Raw genomic sequence first — 20,599 nt, forward strand, 5'->3', positions numbered from 1 at the left:
AAATACATTTCCTTGACATGGTCATCCCTCAAACGAATTCTCAACGTCAATGACGATATATTCCCATTAAAGTCAGAAATAAGACAAGGATTTCACTATCACTATTATAATAGTTTTGTTTTAAATGTACCATAAAATGCAAAAAACATAAAAAAAACAAGAGAACATAATGTGACCTAATATTTTTGGAAAGGAAAAAGCACCATTGTCATTATTTGCTCCCCGTGTGCTTATGTATATCAGGAAAACTCAAGAGAGTTAATTAATTGAAAATAATTTTAGAAACAGTAAGTGTTAGCTTCTATTTCTAGTCATAATGGTGCATTCAAGAAAGCTGCTAATTTTTGATCCTTTAAAGGAAAAAAAAAAGTGTTGTATGTTCTCCAGCTGGGAGCCTAGATATATGTGTTAAATATGAATGTAGTGTTTCACGCCTCTGGATTGCTGTTACTATTCCTGCTAGCTAAAAAGTATTGAGGCCATTACTGAAAAGAGGACACGGAAAGAAAAGAGAAACCAAAAGGACTGATTGAAATTGGGGGTGTTGGTGTAGTCTCTGGAGAGTCTACATTAAAGTCTTAGAATAGATGGACCTTAAATGTCTATGAGCCCAGGAACAAATGCAAAATTAAACAAGTGGGAATTTTCAAAGAGGCTTAATAACTTGCCCAGGTCACACAGCTGAAAAGTGACGTAGTCAGGGGAAGTGCATTTTGATATATTGCTTTTTTTTTTTTCGGTACGCGGGCCTCTCAGCGTTGTGGCCTCTCCCGTTGCGGAGCACAGGGTCTGCACCCGCAGGCTCAGCGGCCATGGCTCACGGGCCCAGCCGCTCTGCGACATGTGGGATCTTCCCAGACAGGGGCATGAACCCGTGTCCCCTGCATCGGCAGGCGGACTCTCAACCACTGCGCCACCAGGGAAGCCCAGGGGAAGTGCATTTTGGTTTCATCTATGCCTGAGTGTGCCCTCCTGGGTCTCTTCCCCCAAACAGTGGGAACACAGCCCTTTCTATTTGCTGGGTTGATTCATCTCCAGAAGAGAGGAGAGGTCTGTGAAATTACGAAAAGCTCAACTTCCGAAGCTTCAAAATTTTAATTTCATACTTATAAGTTCTTTAGAAACAGCAAACTTTTTTTGGAACACCAGGAGGCATAAAAACAAATGCCTTTGGAAATGCACTGTGTTTCCTGTGACATGGTTTTCTAGACAGATCTGGAAAGTTCAGTCAAAGTAGAGCACCTTTGAAAATACCAAAAATCCTATGTTACAAGATGAATCTTCTCCAGGCTCAAAACTATTCTTTCTTTCTTTCTCTTTTTTTGAGAGCACATAAAATAAAAACAGAAATTGCAACACAGCTTCTGTTCTCCAGATGTCAAATCTATTATTTTCATCTCAGTTCCTGCTGGGGGACATAGGGAGAAATTGGCAGGGACCCGCCTTCAGCCTCTTTTAGTCACCAAGGCCCCAGCACAGTGATAGACCCATGGTAGGATGTGCTCAGTGCTTTTTTTTTTTCATGCTGATGACATTTTATTTTATTTTTAATTTTATTTAATTTTTTGGCTGCGTTGGGTCTTCATTGCTGTGTGTGGACTTTCTCTAGTTGCGGCAAGTAGGGGCCACTCTTTGTTGCAGTGCATGGACTTCTCACTGCTGTGGCTTCTCTTGTTGCAGAGCACGGGCTCTAGGCACACGGGCTTCAGTAGTTGAGGCACACGGGCTCAGTAGTTGTGGCTTGAGGGCTCTAGAGCACAGGCTCGGTAGTTGTGGCGCACAGGCTTAGTTGCTCCGCGGCATGTGGGATCTTCCCAGACCAGGGATCGAACCCGTGTCCCCTGCATTGGCAGGCGGATTCTTAACCACTGCACCACCAGGGAAGTCCCATGCTTAGTGCTTTTGATGAAATATGTGGTTAAAATGTTTTAACCCCTCATCCCACCCTCTCACCTGGCCCAGCAGGCACACAAAAGAATGTAAACTTGTATGCACACATACACACAGCATCTAATCAAGTCTTTTGTTAAGACCATTTTTAGGATCGGACACCATCACATGGTTTGGATGATTGGCCAAGAGAATTGACAACTCATTCGTGATAATGACTGTGAAATTTGTGTCCCAGGAGTGCCAACCCAAGAAATTAAGAGACTGGAAGTCTCCCACACTCTCACCCCCAAAACTATCCTCTTGGGCTGTGATTTCCACAGCCATCCACCTGCTTGGTTTCAGCTAAAGACATTGGGGATATAGCAATTTCTCTGTCCCAGTAGGAGTTAAGATGCAACAAAACATTTACAGAACTAATCCTGATAATCTGGTTCCCTGGGGAAGAAAGGAGAGAAAGGATATCCTCACTTCCATTCCCCTCCCACGGCTTTGGGCTGCTGAGCCTCTCTGGGAATCCAGAATAGTGTTGCTTCTAGACCAGCTACATCCTCCAAACCCAGGGTGTCAGGCACGGGGATGTGGGGTGGAGTGATGATTCATTCCAAAGGAAAGGAAGATGCCTGCATTTTTTAAACCGTTGCCCTGTTTTTCCTCTGATGTTCCTTCTCTGTTCAATTGCTTGAAAGAATGGGCTTCCTTGTTCAGGCACTGCCATGTAGATAAAGATGTACCCTCTGGTTCCAAAAAACTCCCTCCTTGCCCCACAGGTTTGCCAGCCTTCAGCAGGAGTTCCCAAATTTGCATATGATCCAGAGTCGCTTATAGACCAAGACCAAAGACCCTGAATTCGGGGATGGAAGAAACAAACTCCAAGAAGCACAGATGTTTTTAACAAAGTGGCCTTCACCTCAGGCTGATATGCCCACAACCCAGTTCCTGAGCTGGTCGGGTGACCAGTTCAGGGAGTAACTGGAAAGCTGGTGGTGGAAGGGAGGTCCCAAGTGCCACCAGATTACTGTTGTCACTGGCTAGCTGTTCTGGCTTCAGTCATTCTGCCTTCCTTCATGTTCCCAGCTTCCCCCAGAGTGATGTTTCTAAAGCACAAGTGTGCTCCCATCACTCCCGAGTCACACACTGTTCTGTGGCTCCCTGGTGCTTACAGCTGTTTCGGAGATGTTGTTCTGCTTCTCGCCTTCTCCTGCACCACTCACCCCCAGAACACCTGACATGACGCTCCATGATGTTAAGGTTCAGGGTCTAAAGAGGGCGCCAACGCTTTATTTGAGAACCACTGAATTTTTATGGTGCCGACTCCTTTGTATGGCATTCAAGGCCCACGTCAATCCAGCCCACATGGCCAGTCCCATCTCCACACACTTCCTGCATCGCATCCTCTGCAATAACTACACCAGCATCCATATCGTGCTGATATGCAAACTCATATGCCTGTAGGAACCCAGGCGTGACTTAAAAAGGAAAGGGGTCAAGTGTAAGAAAAATGGGAAATGAGGGAACTGGCAACCTGAAGAGCTCATGTTCCAGCTTCATCCTCTTCGTCCAATCGCTGGGCATCAGGTCTTAGAAGGTTTTTTTTTTTTTCAGTACAATTCTTTTTTTTTACTACGGTATAATTGACACTAACATTATATTAGTTTCAGGTGCATGACATAGTGATTTGACATTTGTATAGGTCTTAGAGTTTTGAAAATCTTTTCATTCATCTGCTCATCAAACTTGCTCCACACCTGTTTCAAAATATTTGCACTTCTCTCATGGCACTTGTTCCCATCTCGTACTTTGAATTGCAGTTATTTGTGTACATTTCTTACCTATTTTCTCGATTGTGCATCTGAAAGGGACTATGACCAGAAGGTCACTTCCTTCTTTTCAGAAGCTCTGAAAGCATCCCCTCTTCTTTTTCCTCCTTTTTTCTCTTTCACTTTTTGGCAGGCCTGACTAGCGAAGCCATTCCTGGGGCACGGACGTCTCTTGTCCTCATTGCCCTTTTTGGAAGAGACATACACGTTCTTCCACTTCTTCTTTTTCAGCCTTTTTAAGTCCCCAAAACTCAGCCTACTTGTGATCATAATGAGCCTCAGCTGTGGAAAGGGGAAACGGGCTGGCAGGTGGCAGTGGTGAGTGTGGGCGAGATCCTGCAGACCCAGAATTGATTTCGCTCTGCACTGAATTTTTTCAAAGTGTACTTTTCTACTGTTCTCTGCTCTGGAGTTTCTTCTCTTCCTGGTAGGGTGATCAGGAACATAGAGATCTGCTGTCAGAACCAACTTGAAAATAAAGATCAATTAATTCCTCACTGCCACTGTGATGTGTGTAAAAGGAACAGTTGAAAGAGACATGACCTCAGCTCATTACTTCCGCCCCACAGGCTGCAAACAGCCGCAAGCATGAGTAACAAGCCAGGTGAACAAGGGAGAAAAGTCTGTAGTGAGCTCATCTCCCAGCAGCTACTCATTATTCTAATTATTCCGAGGACTGCAGCCACTTCTCAACGTGAGACCACAGGTCCTCCTGCTTCAGAACTTCCTGGGGTGATTGTTCAAACTTTGCCTCCTGAACCCCTCCAGCCTAAGGACCAGGATTTCTGGAGGAGGAGCTATGAATCTGCAGCTTTAACAAGCTCCCCAGGTGATGCTCATGCTGTCCTGGTCCGAGACCCGCTGAATTACACACCCCTGCCCTCGGGGTGTCTCGGTACGTCTTGCACACTCCACCTCCAGCAGAGCACAAGGACCAAGAACATGGCTTGAGGTCAGACCCCGGCTTGGCCACATACTGGTAAGAAAGAAACTTCACCTCTCTCTGCCCCAGCATCTTCTTTGATAAAATAGAGTGCTAATGACTGTACTTATTGCTTAGGATTGTTTTAAGAATTATATAAGCGAATGCTTATAAAGTGCCAGGTTCCTGGCTCAGTAAATGGTAGCTCTCATTTCCCAGTCCAGGGTTTCCCAAACATCAGTCATTCACAGGCCATCGTTGCAATTTTTGCCATACTTGCATAGGCCTCTACTAGAATTCACTTAATATTTTTTACTAAATAACACGCCTGTTTTACTTAGCGTCATCCTAAGAAATAATACCTGGAAAATAATTGACTTGATGTACCATTATATTTTTTTACACATTAAAATTAGTACATAATCATGGAAAATTTAAAGCATTGATTTTAGTTACCACCATGGTAAGTCTACTGCCAGCAGGAAGCACTGATTGAATTCAGCTTCAGTTCAGGAAACTGAGACTCAGGTTAAGTGGATTTTCCAAGGTCATACAGTGAGCTGTGGGCAAAGCCAGAACTAGAGGAATTCAGGTCTCCTTCTAACTAGGGCAGTGCTCCTTCCTCCACATCAATCTGCTGGTTCTAGAGTGTTCTTAAAAGACACATTGAAATGTATTGAAAAGAGAACATTCCTTCGTGCCTCTGATGTTAGTAAACAGAAAGAACCCTTATACATTAAATTGACTACAAAGGAACGCTCACTTTAGCCTTAAGCAGAAGACATTGAAAGACATTTCATCCCTAACAGGCCCTAAGCGGGCGCTGGATAACAACACACAGGACGGGTGAGGCTGAGAACTGAGCCCCCTGAGAAGCTAAGCTGCAGGACTGATTCTGTTCAGCTGGGACTCCTGGTAATGCTACAGACAGGCCTCTACCTGTATAGGGACAGCTGAGGGCAGATTCTAACCCCCCCTCACAAGCTCGACTTCAGGTAAGTTACTTAACCTTTCTGAACATCAGCCTCCTTGTCTGTAACATTCTCATAGGATTGTTGGAAAAGTTAAGTACCATCTAGAGAAAATGCTTAATACAGCAGGAGTGGGGTGGTTTTCTTTTACTTAACTGTGTGTTTTTAGAGATTGAATGATCATATGCAAGGAAATACAATTAGCTTTGAAGCCAGAGCTTAAAAGGAATAAGGCAGGGGCTTCCCTGGTGGCGCAGTGGTTGAGAGTCCACCTGCCGATGCAGGGGACACGGGTTCATGCCCCGGTCCAGGAAGATCCCGTGTGCCGCGGAGCGGCTGGGCCCGTGAGCCATGGCCGCTGAGCCTGCGCGTCCGGAGCCTGTGTTCCGCAGTGGGAGAGGCCACAACAGTGAGAGGCCCGCATACCGCAAAAAAAAAAAAAGGAATAAGGCATAGAAAACCTGCCACACTGAGGGGTTAGAACTTTAATGTCCTTCCTAATCAAGTGAGTTCATAAGTCTATGTATCTTTAATACAAAATGCAATTACTTCCCCAAAGTCAGGTGTTCAGGAAGTACAATTAAGCACCACGTTAGGCTAATTGGTAGTTCTTTGCAGGGGTTCATGTTGAAGGTACAGTAGGTCTCTGATTTTCTTTGAGAAACCATTCATTCCCTACTTGCAGTTGATCCATGGGTGGATACATGACCCAAGCCTGGCCAGTCAGCAATTTCTAACATCTAGACATAGACATGTAAGTCCATCCAGCCAGAGTCAGTCCTGGATCTTTTGACGGAACTTAAGAAATCAAGAATCACTCTTTCTGCTAGATGTAGGCCAGGAGTTGCTGACAGTCATCTTACCACCCTGAGAGAAGACCTTCCTGAAGATGAAGCCATCACAGAGGGAAGGAGAGCAGAGAGATGGAGATAGATCAAGAGCCAATGAGCTGGTTTGAGCTCCTAGATCCAGCCATACCTGAATGTAATATATGCTTGCACTTACAGGCAATATCACTGGTTTGCAAAAATACAGGGAAGCCTAACCAACAGAGTGTTCTCCCAAATTATTGCTATGACAAGCAAAGAGAAGAGATAAATCTCAAGGGACTCAATCTTCATATCTTACGGCAATCCAGCTTAGTGAGAGGTTTCCTCTCAAGTACTATGCATATGCCCTGCTGCCTGAGACTCTATACTGTACCCTCTTCTACCAAGCTACTCCCATCTAAGAAGAGCTTAACCCCATAACCTTGGGAGCCACCACAGTCAAGATAATGAACACATCCATCACTCCCCAAAACTTCCCCGTGCCCCTTTATAATCCTTCCTTTAACCCCTCTTGCCTCCACCATGTAACCCCTAATCTGCTTTCTGTTGCTGTAGATTAGTTTGCATTTTCTAGAAAGTTATGTAAATGGAATCTTATAAACATGTACTCTTTTTGTCTGGCTTCTTTCAGTATAATTTTTTTGAAATTCATCTGTATTGTGTGTATCAATATAGTTCCTTTTTTTAAATCTGCTGAATGGTATTTCATTATACCATCATTTGTTTATCATTCATCTACTGATGGACATTTGAGTTGTTTCTGGTTCGGGGCTACTAAAAAGTAAAGCTGCTGTGAATATTTGTGGACAAGTCTCTGTATGGACAAAGTCTTCCCTTTCTCTTGGGTACAGACTTAGGGATGGAATGGCTGGGTCATATGGTAGCTGTATAGTTAATTTTTTAAGACACTGTCCAACTATTCTTCCCAAATAGTCCTACCACTTTACATCCGATCAGCAGGGAGTGAGAAAGAGTTCCAGTAACTCCTCCTCCCCAGCACGTGCTATGGTCACTCTTTCATTTTAGCCGTTCTAAAAGGTGTGCAGCAGTATTGCACTGTGGTTGTATTTCACTCGCATTTCTCTAATGACTAATAATGTCAAGCATCTTTTTATGCACTTATTTGCCATCTGTATATCTTTTTTTGGTGAAGTCTGTTCAAATCTTTGGCCCCTTTTTTTTTTTTTTTTTTGCGTTACACGGGCCTCTCACTGTTGTGGCCTCTCCCGTTGCGGATCACAGGCTCCGGACGCGCAGGCTCAGCGGCCATGGCTCACGGGCCCAGCCGCTCCGCGGCATGTGGGATCTTCCCGGACCGGGGCACGAACCCGTGTTCCCTGCATCGGCAGGCGGACTCTCAACCACTGCGCCACCAGGGAAGCCCGGCCCATTTTTTAAATTGACTTTTTACTTTCTAGTTATTAAGCTTTGAGATTTTTTATATTTTCCTGTTATCAGATATGTGATTTGCAAATATTTACTCTCAGTCTGAGGTGTGTCTTTTCATTCTCTTGTTGACAGTGTCTTTTGAAGAGAAGAGGCTCTTAATTCTGATGAAATCTGACTTACAATTTTTTCTTTTATTAATTATGCTTTTGGTGTCTTATCTAGGAAATCGTTGCTAACCCAATGTCATAAAGATTTCCTCCTATGTTTTCTTCTAGAAATTTTGTGGCTTTAGGTTTCACAGTTTTAGATCTATGATCCATTTGGAATTAACTCTTGTATATGGTGAGAGGTATGAATTGAGGTTTATTTTAAAATATGCAAAAAGCATATGAATGTCCAATTGTCCCAGCACCATTTATTAAAAAGATTATCCTGGGCTTCCCTGGTGGCGCAGTGGTTGAGAGTCCGCCTGCCGATGCACGGGACACGGGTTCATGCCCCGGTCCGGGAAGATCCCACGTGCCACAGAGCGGCTGGGCCCGTGAGCCATGGCCGCTGAGCCTGTGCGTCCGGAGCCTGTGCTCCACAACGGGAGAGGCCACAACAGTGAGAGGCCCACGTACCGCAAAAAAAAAAAAAAAAAAAGATTATCCTTTCTCCACTGAATTTTTTACCTTTGTCGAAAATCAGTTGACCAAGTATATGTGGGTTTATTTCTGGATGCAGAAATACTCTTTTTAAATTTTTTTATTGTGGTAAAATGTATAAAACAGAAAAGTTGCTCTTTTAACCATTTTTACATATACAGTTAAGTGGCATTATATTCACAATGTTCAACCATCATCACTATTTTTTCCAAGATGAACATTTAAAAAATCTCACTTTCTTCTTGGAAAAAATCTTGGAAATTTTGAATTGCACTTCATCACACTCCCAGATTTGTTTTAATATAATGTTGATGCTTCAGAAAAATAAACCATATTTAGCCTGTAGCTTTGTGTGAATTTCACGGCATCCCTCCCTCCCTAGGTTGTGCAAACTCCAATTCGAGAATCTCAGAGGAAATCAGAATTTACAGAGACCTCCGAGGTCACCTAGAAGCGCCCCTTCGTTTTACAGATGCGAAAACTGAGAACCCAGATCACACGCTGGTAAATGACAGAGCCAGCTGAGAAATAAGAAAGGCTATTTTTGTGCTGCTGAGGGTTTTGTACCAAATCCTGACCACCTCCCTCTATGCGATCTGGCTTTGGTGAAATGAACTCTCCTCTCTGCCTCGGGGCAGAAAACTGAAGCAAGGCCACCTTCCTCAGAGATCTGACCTGAGAGTTTAACCAAGGGATAAAAATACTTCAAAGTCGACAACAGGGGGCGACCAGGGACAGAAAAGCGCAGCTACTCGGGATTTCTAACCCCAAGAAAGGTGGCCACTGGGAAGAGAATGCTTAGAAAGATTTCTCATGGGTGGCAAGGACGACCCTGAAGCAATTCGTGCTCTCAGGAACCGTGGATTTTCAGTGCAAATAGAAAACTGTCCCACTAATGGACCTGGTTGACGAAGGCAGCCTCACTTCTCCTAATTCTTGACTATTGTTGTAGGGGGTTCCTTTCCCCCAAACACTGGGAATCCCCCAAACACTGGGATTTATTGTATGAAGTGGGGTTTCCTAGTATTCTTGGAAGTAGTTAGAAACCATTACCCAATCAATCACCAGCCCTGCTCATAAATGCAAATTTTCTTAACGGGAAAAGCACAGGGCTTTCTTCATCAACAATTATAATAGCAATGGCTAACTCTCTGCAGAGACCTACTGTGATGCTGGGCATCATTCCAAGCACTTTTCATACTTATCAAGTCAGTGCAATGGGGACTATCTTACAGAAGAAGAACTGGAGGCACAGAGAGGTTAAATAAGTGGCCAGAGGCCACACAGCTCGCCTAGACCGTCTGTGTCCGGAGGCCTTCACAACTGCAATACAGTCATCTCTGATCAAGACTGTCGTCTGAGAGATGCTCCCTTGACCTCTTCTAACCTGATTTATGGACCTGGTTGTGAAAGTTTGACAGCCCTGATGAGCAGAGCCGCTGAGCACGCTGGTGGCCGGTTGAAAAAGGGCGTGGAGGGAGGCTTGGCCTCCTGGTGGGCTCTGAGTCACACAGGTCAGGGAGGGCTGGCCCGCTCAGCCTGTCACCCTCAGCTGTCTCTCTGTGCTGCACACGGAGCCGGGGCTCAGAGATGGGAACTGCGATTTATAAGCTCTGGGGCAAAGTCAACTTTCAGGTGAAGAAAACCCACATACCTGGTAGGTTCCTCTTGCTTCTGACAGTCTGACAGCACGCAGGCTGCCAGGAGGATTGTCTCCACGTTGGTTCAGTTGTTTGTGCCTTTGATGTTACAGGAGGACCCAGCTGGCCTTTAGGGCTGAGGATAATAGCTTCAGCGGGGCCTGTTGTGTGGGGTTCTTGTCATCTGAGTTCATTTATAAGCCAGCTTTATTTCTTGTAGGCCAATGTGCTTTAATGTTGCATGAGTTAAACAAAGAGTGGTGACAGCGAACCCCTGCAGCTTCTTTCTGTTACAGGACAGTTCAGGAGGTTTAATTTTCCATACCAGATGGAACAGTAACTCCAGCATTATTTTGACCAGTTATAAATATCAAAGACATGTGTCTTGCCGGCCAGATTCTTCCTAAAAGGATTCAAGGACCTCCAGGCATTAGTCCTCAGGTCCTAAGTCTTTCTTGAGAAGCGAAAGAAATTGCATTCCGGCTTGCAGGGTAGATGGGGAATGGTGGGAAATGTCTGGTGATGGGGGGCACCTGTATAATCAGAGGAGTTTCCAATAGCTTCAAAAGTTGGTAGATCTTTATTAGCAACAAAATCTAAATGAGGGTTCAACAGAAATTAAATAATAAGTAAAAGAGGGGTATCTCCCACTTTTCTCTTGCCAGTGACTGAGAGATTACCCATCCTGAGGCTAGTAAAGGCCTCTGCAAGGTTAAGGGAGAGCAGGAGGTGGCTCACAGTGTGTGTGTGTGGGGGGGGGGGTCTAGTAAAGGCCTCTGCAAGGTTAAGGGAGAGCAGGAGGTGGCTCACAGTGTGTGTGTGTGTGTGTGTGTGTGTGTGTGTGTGTGTGTGTGTGTGTACCCAGAGGGGAATTCTCTAGCTGGTTTTAAGCCATGAGCTGTCCTGTTTCTTGCCGTGAGCAGCAAGATGCCAGTCTTTATGCTAAGCTATGGAAAACACAGCCGGGGTTGTGTGTCTGCCACGTGACCGTTTGATTACTATTGTCTAGAGGTTCTTACAAAACCAATAAGCGGTTGTATTTCTCGAATAGCTTGCCTGGTCCTCAGGCAAAGTCTTGCCATGTTTGATCATATCTAAGACACCATCAATCGTGATGTTTTATGAACCACTAAGAAAGGAGAATGCTGTCAATTTTATGATATGCCTTTCATTGTAAGACAGATGCTCATTTCAGAGATGTTTACATGTTAAAAAAAAGTGTCTTTCAGTATAGATGAAATTTGGTAGATAGCCTACCAAAGTTCCTTCTAGGCTTGTCAATCAGTGCTTCCTCATAAGAGTATTTCCATCCCATTAAAACTCCATTTACAAGAAGTGGATAAAGCTTTCCTGATGCTTGGGTTTTGCTTTCCCTTTTTTCAAGTATGCTTTTCATAAAAGGAAACAGTGGGCCTGCAGTAGGCCTGACATTATAGTGATAGAGAATAAAATTAATTATGAATGAGAAACAAAACTACGTCAAAAGGGAAAATGTTTCCTAATGTCATTAGTGAATTTTCTCCTAGAATGGCTCATAGAATAGCTGACTAGCACACGGCTCTCTAATTTGATTTGCCTTTGTTGGGTTTATTACCACATAGACACATGTAAATAATTGTTATTATTTATGTCAATCTAGTTCTCAGATAAGGGAGAGCTGTGGAGCTTTCAAAAAAAAAGGATGGTGCACAACCTTGGAAGGGAAAACAATGGAATAAGGGATTGGGATGCATCCCTGCACTTTGCTCCACGCTTGTCTTACTTGGCTTTTCTATACCCTGTGCCAGGGCTGACCCAGTTGTTTTCTTGAAACTTTCTCCTATCTCGACTTCCTTCCCCATGCTCTTGCTCCTTTCTCCTCTTGCGTCTCTATATTTTACTTCTCAGTCTTCTTCAAAGCATCCCTTCAATATCAGTGACCTTTCCTTATCCTAGTTCTCACTACAGTAGGAATAGCTGCCACTTTGTGTGAGCTCCTATTCTAGAACATTCTAGGACTTAACATGTTACATCATTTTAAGGCTCGCAGGAGCATGGTGAGACTCCATTATGCCCTCTGCTCACAGAGGGTAACTTGAGCTTCAGAGTGGCCTAGTAACTTGTGCAAAGCCTCACAGGTAGTAAGAGGTGGGGGCAGAGTTCAAATCCAGATGGTCTGACCAACAAACCGCACTCTTTCCAGTAGGCCACTCTCCTTCTGAGGCAGCTCTCAGTCACACCCAGATCTTCCCATACAACTTGATAAGCTAAATGACTCCCCATCTCCAACCCCATCTCAGCTCTCCTTCCTGAACTGCAGACTCACATACCCAGCTACTTACTGGACATCTTCCCTCATATTCCACTGGCACCGGAACCTCAGACTGCCCAGAGCACACCCATTCATCTTTTCTACTGGTGTCCTTACCATCCAAAAGGCATCCGCTGGGAGTCATCTTAGGGTCCTCTCTCCCCGTATCAAAATCCTGACAAGCCTAGTTTGCTAGGGCTGCCGTAACAACACAGCACAGATTGGGTGGCTTAAACAGCAGAACTTTAGTGTCTCCCAGTTCTGGAGGCTAAAAGGCCAAGTTCAAGGTGTTGGCAGGTTTAGTTTCTTTTGAGGCGTCTCTTCTTGACTTGTAGGTGGCTGCCTGCTCACTGTGTCCTCACGTGGTTGCCCCTTAGTCTGTGTCCTAATATCCTCTTCTTATAAGCACACCAGTCATACTGCATTAGAGTCCACCCATATGACCTCATTTTATCTTAATTACTTCTTTAAAGGCACTATCTCCAAATACGATCATATTCTGAACTACTGGGGGTTAAGTCTTCAACAAATGAATTTGGGGAGGACACAATTTACCCCATGACTAGCTTTTAGGTATCTCTCAAATTTGACTTTACATCATTCATACCAGCCTTTTAGTTGAGGACTATGCCACTTCTCACCATTAAGTTACTCTCACCATTATGAATATTATAAGTAATTTATTTCCGCTTACAACAGAATTGTATGAGCTCTGTATAAAACACAGAAAAGCACAAATAAAAAAATAAAATCCCTAAAATCGATAACCGACATATATCCTTACTTCTTCTATGTATATATTTTTAAACACCGAATCATATCATATATTCTCCTTTATAATTTGAATGTCTCCTTTAACAATTTCTCATGCCATTGAATATTATTCTGCAAAGTCATTTATTGATCATGTCACAGTTATTGCATCACATGGATTGCACCATATAAACTGCCTTCCTACTGTTGTACATTTGATTTGCTTCCGAGTTTTCACCATTACAGTGAAGACCCCTGTTCATAAGTATTTCCTCACATCATGATTATTTCCTTAGGGTAAGTTCTTAGGAGCAGTGTTATTGGGTCAAAGTGTTAGTACAGTCTGAACATTTTTGATATATGTTCACATTCACAAATTGCCTTCCAAAAGAGCCTGTTTGAATTTGTACTCCTGCCAGCACTTCTTTTTTTTGAATTTTATTTTATTTATTTTTTAATACAGCAGATTCTTATTAGTCATCAATTTTATACACATCAGTGTATACATGTCAATCCCAATAGCCCAATTCATTCCCCCCACTGCCGGCTGCTTTCCCCACGTGGTGTCCATACGTTTGTTCTCTACATCTGTGTCTCTATTTCTGCCCTGCATACCGGTTCATCTGTACCATTTTTCTGGGTTCCACATATATGTGTTAATATACGATATTTCTTTTTCTCTTTCTGACTTACTTCACTCTGTATGACCGTCTCTAGATCCATCCAGGTCTCTACAAATTACCCAATTTCGTTCCCTTTTATGACTGAGTAACATTCCATTGTATATATGTACCACATCTTCTTTATCCATTCGTCTGTCGATGGGCATTTAGGTTGCTTCCATGACCTGGCTGTTGTAAATAGTGCAGCAATGAACATTGGGGTGCACGTGTCTTTTTGAATTATGGTTTTCTCTGGGTATATGCCCAGTAGTGGGATTGCTGGGTCATATGGTAATTCTATTTTCAGTTTTTTAAGGAACCTCCATACTGTTCTCCATAGTGGCTGTATCAATTTACATTCCTACCAACAGTGCAAGAGGGTTCCCTTTTCTCCACACCCTCTCCAGCATTTGTTGTTTGTAGATTTTCTGATGATTCCCATTCTAACTGGTGTGAGGTGATACCTCATGGTAGTTTTGATCTGCATTTCTCTAATAATTAGTGCTGTTGAGCAGCTTTTCATGTGCTTCTTGGCCATCTGTATGTCTTGTTTGGAGAAATGTCTATTTAGGTCTTCTGCCCATTTTTGGATTGGGTTGTTTGTTTTTTTAGTATTGAGCTGCATGAGCTGTTTATATATTTTGGAGATTAACCCTTTGTCCATTGATTTGTTTGCAAATATTTTCTCCCATTCTAAGGGTTGTCTTTTCATCTTGTTTATGATTTCCTTTGCTTTGCAAAAGCTTTGAAGTTTCATTAGGTCCCATTTGTTTATTTTTGTTTTTATTTCCATTACTCTAGGAGGTGGATCAAAAAAGATCTTGCTGTGATTTATGTCAAAGAGTGTTCTTCCTATGGTTTCCTCTAAGAGTTTTATAGTATCCAGTCTTACATTTAGATCTCTAATCCATTTTGAGTTTATTTTTGTGTATGGTGTTAGGGAGTGTTCTAATTTCATTCTTTTACATGTAGCTGTCCAGTTTTCCCAGCACCACTTATTGAAGAGACTGTCTTTTCTCCACTGTATATCCTTGACTCCTTTGTCATAGATTAGCTGACCATAGGTGCGTGGGTTTATCTCTGGGCTTTCTATCCTGTTCCATTATTTCTGTTTTTGTGCTAGTACCATATTGTCTTGATGACTGTAGCTTTGTAGTATAGTCTGAAGTCAGGGAGTCTGATTCCTCCAGCTCCATTTTTTTCCCTCAAGACTACTTTGGATATTCGGGGTCTTTTGTGCCTCTATACAAATTTTAATATTTTTTTTCTAGTTTTGTAAAAAATGCCATTGGTAATTTGATAGGGATTGCACTGAATCTGTAGATTGCTTTGGGTAGTATAGTCATTTTCACAATATTGATTCTTCCAATCCAAGAACATGGTATATCTCTCCATCTGTTTGTGTCATCTTTGATTTCCTTCATCAGCGTCTTATAGTTTTCTGAGTACAGGTCTTTTACCTCCTTAGGTAGGTTTATTCCTAGGTATTTTATTCTTTTTGTTGCACTGGTGAATGGGATTGTTTCCTTAATTTCCCTTTCTGATCTTTTGTTGTTAGTGTGTAGGAACGCAAGAGATTTCTGTGCATTAATTTTGTATCCTGCAACTTTACCAAATTCATTGATTAGCTTGAGTAGTTTCCTGGTGGCATCTTTAGGATTCTCTATGTATAGTATCATGTCATCTGCAAACAGTGACAGTTTTACTTCTTCTTTTCCAATTTGTATTCCTTTTATTTCTTTTTCTTCTCTGATTGCCATGGCCAGGACTTCCAAAACCATGTTGAATAATAGTGGCAAGAGTGGACATCCTTGCCTTATTCCTGATCTTAGAGGAAATGCTTTCAGTTTTTCACTATTGAGAATGATGTTTGCTGTGGGTTTGTCATATATGGCCTTTATTATGATGAGGTAGGTTCCCCCTATGCCCACTTTCTGGAGAGTTTTTATCATAAATGGGTGTTGAATTTTGTCAAAAGCTTTCTCTGCATCTATTGAGATGATCATATGGTTTTTATTCTTCACTTTGTTAATATGGTGTATCACATTGATTGATTTGCCTATATTGAAGAATCCTTGTCCCTGGGGTAAATCCCACTTGATCATGGTGTATGATCCTTTTAATGTGTTGTTGGATTCTTTTTGTAGTATTTTCTTGAGGATTTTTGCATCTATATTTATCAGTGATATTTTTTTGTAGTATCTTTGTCTGGTTTTGGTATCAGGGTGATGGTGGTCTCATAGAGTGAGTTTGGGAGGGTTCCTTCCTCTGCAATATTTTGGAAGGGTTTGAGAAGGATTGGTGTTAGCTCTTCTCTAAATGTTTGATAGAATTCACCTGTGAAGCCATCTGGTCCTGGACTTTTGTTTGTTGGAAGATTTTTAATCACAGTTTCAATTTCATTACTTGTGATTGGTCTGTTCATATTTTCTATTTCTTCCTGGTTCAGTCTTGGAAGGTTATACCTTTCTAAGAATTTGTCCATTTCTTCCAGGTTGTCCATTTTATTGGCATAAATTTGCTTTTGGTAGTCTCTTAGGATGCTTTGTATTTCTGCAGTGTTCATTTTAACTTCTCCTTTTTCATTTCTAATTTTTTGTTTGTTTTTGCGGTACACGGGTCTCTCACTGTTGTGGCCTCTCCCATTGCAGAGCACAGGCTCTGGACGCACAGGCTCAGCGACCATGGCTCACAGGTCCAGCCGCTTCGTGGCATGTGGGATCTTCCCGGACCAGGGCATGAACCCGTGTCCCCTGCATCAGCAGGCGGACTCTCAACCACTGCCCCACCAGGGAAGCCCTTCATTTCTAATTTTATTGATTTGAGTCCTCTCCCTCTTTTTCTTGATGAGTCTGGCCAGTGGTTTATCAATTTTGCTTATCTTCTCAAAGAACCAGCTTTTAGTTTTATTGATCTTTGCTATTGTTTTCTTTGTTTCTATTTCATTTATTTCTGCTCTGATCTTTATGATTTCTTTCCTTCTACTAACTTTGAGTTTTGTTTATTCTTCTTTCTCTAGTTCCTTTAGTGTAAGGTTAGATTGTTCATTTGAGATTTTTCTTGTTTCTTGAGGTAGGCTTGTATGCTATAAACTTCCCTCTTAGAACTGCTTTTGCTGCATCCCATAGGTTTTGGATTGTCGTGTTTTCATTGTCATTTGTCTCTAGGTATTTTTTGATTTCCTCAGTGATCTCTTGGTTATTTAGTAATGTATTGTTTAGCCTCCATGTGTTTGTGTTTTTTATGTTTTTTTCCCTGTAATTGATTTCTACTCCCATAGCATTGTGGTCAGAAAAGATGCTTGGTATGATTTCAGTTTTCTTAAATATACTGAGGCTTGATTTGTGACCCAAGATGTGATCTATCCTGGAGAATGTTCCATGTGCACTTGAGAAGAAAATGTAATTTTCTGTTTTTGGATGGAATGTCCTATAAATATCAATTAAATCTATCTGGTCCATTGTGTCATTTAAAGCTTGTGTTTCCTTATTAATTTTTTGTCTGGATGATCTGTCCATTGGTGTAAGTGAGGTGTTAAAGTCCCCCACTATTATTGTGTTACTGTTGATTTCCTCTTTTATAGCTGTTAGCAGTTGCCTTATATATTGAGGTACTCCTATGTTGCGTGCATATATATTTATAATTGTTATATCTTCTTCATGGACTGATCCCTTGATCATTATGTAGTGTCCTTCCTTGTCTCTTGTAACATTCTTTATTTTAAAGTCGATATTATCTGATATGAGTAGTGCTACTCCAGCTTTCTTTTGATTTCCATTTGCATGGAATATCTTTTTCCATCCCCTCACTTTCAGTCTGTACGTGTCCCTAGGTCTGAAGTGGGTCTCTTGTAGACAGCATATATATAGGTCTTGTTTTTGTATCCATTCAGCGAGCCTGTGTCTTTTGGTTGGAGCATTTAATCCATTCACGTTTAAGGTAATTATCGATATGTATGTTCCTATTACCATTTTCTTAATTGTTTTGGGTTTGTTTTTGTAGGTCCTTTTCTTCTCTTGTGTTTCCCACTTAGAGAAGTTCCTTTAGCATTTGTTGTAGAGCTGGTTTGGTGGTGCTGATTCTCTTAGCTTTTGCTTGTCTGTAAAGCTTTTGATTTCTCCATTGAATCTGAATGAGATCCTTGCTGGGTAGAGTAATCTTGGTTGTAGTTTCTTCCCTTTCATCACTTTAAATATATTGTGCCACTCCCTTCTGGCTCATAGAGTTTCTGCTGAGAAATCAGCTGTTAACCTTATGGGAGTTGCCTTGTATGTTATTTATCATTTTTCCCTTGCTGCTTTCAGCTGCTTGTCTTTAATTTTTGCCAGGTTTTTTTTTTTTTTTTTGCGGTACACAGCCCTCTCACCGTTGCAGCCTCTACCGCTGCAGAGCACAGGCTCCAAATGCGCAGGCCCAGTGGCCATGGCCCACGGGCCCAGCTGCTCCACCCCATGTGGGATCCTCCCGGACCAGGGCACGAACCTGCGTCCCCTGCTACAGCAGGCGGACTCTCAACCACTGCGCCACCAGGGAAGCCCCAATTTTTGCCAGTTTGATTACTGTGTGTCTCAGCATGTTTCTCCTTGGGTTTATCTTGTATGGGACTCTCTGTGCTTCTTGGACTTGCATGGCTATTTCCTTTCCCATGTTAGGGATGTTTTCGACTATAATCTGTTCAAATATTTTCTCAGGTCCTTTCTCTCTCTCTTCTCCTTCTGGGATCCCTGTACTGTGAATGTTCTTGCATTTAATGTTGTCCCAGAGGTCTCTTAGGCTGTCTTCATTTCTTTTCATTCTTTTTTCTTTATTCTGTTCCGCAGCAGTAAATTCCACCTTTCTGTCTTCCAGGTCACTTATCTGTTCTTCTGCCTCAGTTATTCTGCTATTGACCCCTTCTAGTGTATTTTTCATTTCAGTTATTGTATTGTTCATGTGTTTGTTTGTTCTTTAATTCTTCTAGGTCTTTGTTAAACATTTCTTGTGTCTTCTCAGTCTTTGCCTCACTCTTTTTCCGAGGTCCTGGATCATCTTCCCTATCATTATTCTGAATTCTTTTTTCTGGAAAGTTGCCTATCTCCACTTCATTTAGTTGTTTTCTGGGGTTTTATCGTGTTCCTTCATCTGGTACATAGCCCTCTGCCTTTTCATCTTGTCTATCTGTGAATGTGGTTTTTGTTCCACAGGCTGCAGGATTGTAGTTCTTGCTTCTGCTGTCTGCCCTCTGGTGGATGAGGCTATCTGAAAGGCTTGTGCAAATTTCCTGATGGAGGGGACTGGTGGTGGGTAGAGCTGGCTGTTGCTCTGGTGGGCAGAGCTCAGTAAAACTTTAATCCGCTTGTCTGCTGATGGGTAGGGCTGGGTTCCCTCCCTGTTGGTTGTTTGGCCCGAGGCGACCCAGCACTGGAGTCTACCCGGGCTCTTTGGTGGGGCTAACGGTGGACTCTGGGAGTACTCACGCTAAGGAGTACTTCCCAGAACTTCTGCTGCCAGTGTCCTTGTCCTCACGGTGAGACACAGCCACCCCCCACCTCTGCAGGGGACCCTCCAACACTAGCAGGTAGGTCTGATTCAGTCTCCTATGGGGTCACTGCTCCTTCCCCTGGGTCCCGATGCACACACTACTTTGTGTGTGCCCTCCAAGAGTGGAGTCTCTGTTTCCCCAAGTCCTTTTGAAGTCCTGCAATAAAATCTGCTAGCCTTCAAAGTCTGATTCTCTAGTAATTCCTCCTCCCATTGCCAGACACCCTGGTTGGGAAGCCTGACGTGGGGCTCAGAACCTTCACTCCAGTGGGTGGACTTCTGTGGTATAAGTGTGCTCCAGTTTGTGAGTCACCTACCCAGTAGTTACGGGATTTGATTTTATTGTGATTGCGACCCTCCTACCATCTCATTGTGGCTTCTCCTTTGTCTTTGGATGTGGGGTATCCTTTTTGCTGAGTTCCAGTGTCTTCTTGTCAGTGTTTGTTCAGCAGTTAGTTGTGATTCGGTGCTCTCACAAGAGGGAGTGAGAACACGTCCTTCACTCCACCATCTTGAGCCAATGTGTGCCAGCATTCTTTGAAAGTATCAAATTCTCAGCATTCTCACCAGCACTGTGTATTTGCTAATTTTCTAGGTGAAAAATGTTCTCTAGTTCTCAGTGGATGATGACAGTGCCAGCTGCCTTACAGTGAGTTCATTCTAAAGCACAGCAGTCTCCAAACTAGTGTGCTCAAGGCCAACTCTCAAGCTCCTAAAACTGGAGACCTCAGGTCTGTAGCCCACCAGTCCTTCTCTTCAGCCCACAGCTCTGTCCTGTAGCACAAAAAGCCTTGCACAAGTGGCCCTTGTCCTGTGACACCTCAGCCAATGTGTTTAACTGCAACCAACACCACTACCCCAACCAACACCATTACTCTTGACCAACCCTTGGGCCTCAGGGTGATCACACTGGCATCTCCTGTTGAAGGAGGACCCAGGCAATAGGCCTGCATGGCCCCTGGGAGCAGGCTGGAGACCATTTAGAAAGAGAAATTCTGAGTCCTGGGTACCCAGAGGGTGATACCCAGGAGGCAGCCATGTTGACTCCAGGTGGGCATGTCCCGGGAGCTCCATGGAGAGGGTGTGGTCCACAGGGAGGCCAAGACAGGAGTCTAGGCAATACTATGTGTGTACCTGCAGGTGTGCAAGATAATCCACGAGGGACTGAGGAGGTATTAGACATTCTATCAGTATCATCCTTAAAATTTACTATATTTATATATCTTATATATGCAATGTATTAATGCAGTAATGCATGTATACAA

At 43.0% G+C, this 20,599-nt stretch overlaps 1 protein-coding gene across 2 annotated transcripts in view; it reads left to right on the plus strand.

Moving 5' to 3' along the window:
• The window catches only part of RASSF3 (Ras association domain family member 3), a 151,403-nt gene that overhangs the window by 8,338 nt on the left and 122,466 nt on the right, over positions 1 to 20,599 (plus strand). The window contains exon 1 of one of the 2 annotated variants that reach the window (XM_049693982.1): positions 10,045 to 10,126. The exons of the other annotated variant lie outside the window; for it this stretch is intronic. Within the exon in view, the coding sequence (XP_049549939.1) occupies positions 10,060 to 10,126 (67 nt within the window). The 5' untranslated portion in view covers positions 10,045 to 10,059. Of the gene's footprint in view, positions 1 to 10,044; positions 10,127 to 20,599 lie in introns of those variants that run through there. 2 annotated transcript variants of the gene reach the window in all.

The sequence above is a fragment of the Orcinus orca genome, chromosome 11, assembly GCF_937001465.1.
Source record: "Orcinus orca chromosome 11, mOrcOrc1.1, whole genome shotgun sequence".
NCBI lineage: Eukaryota > Metazoa > Chordata > Mammalia > Artiodactyla > Delphinidae > Orcinus > Orcinus orca.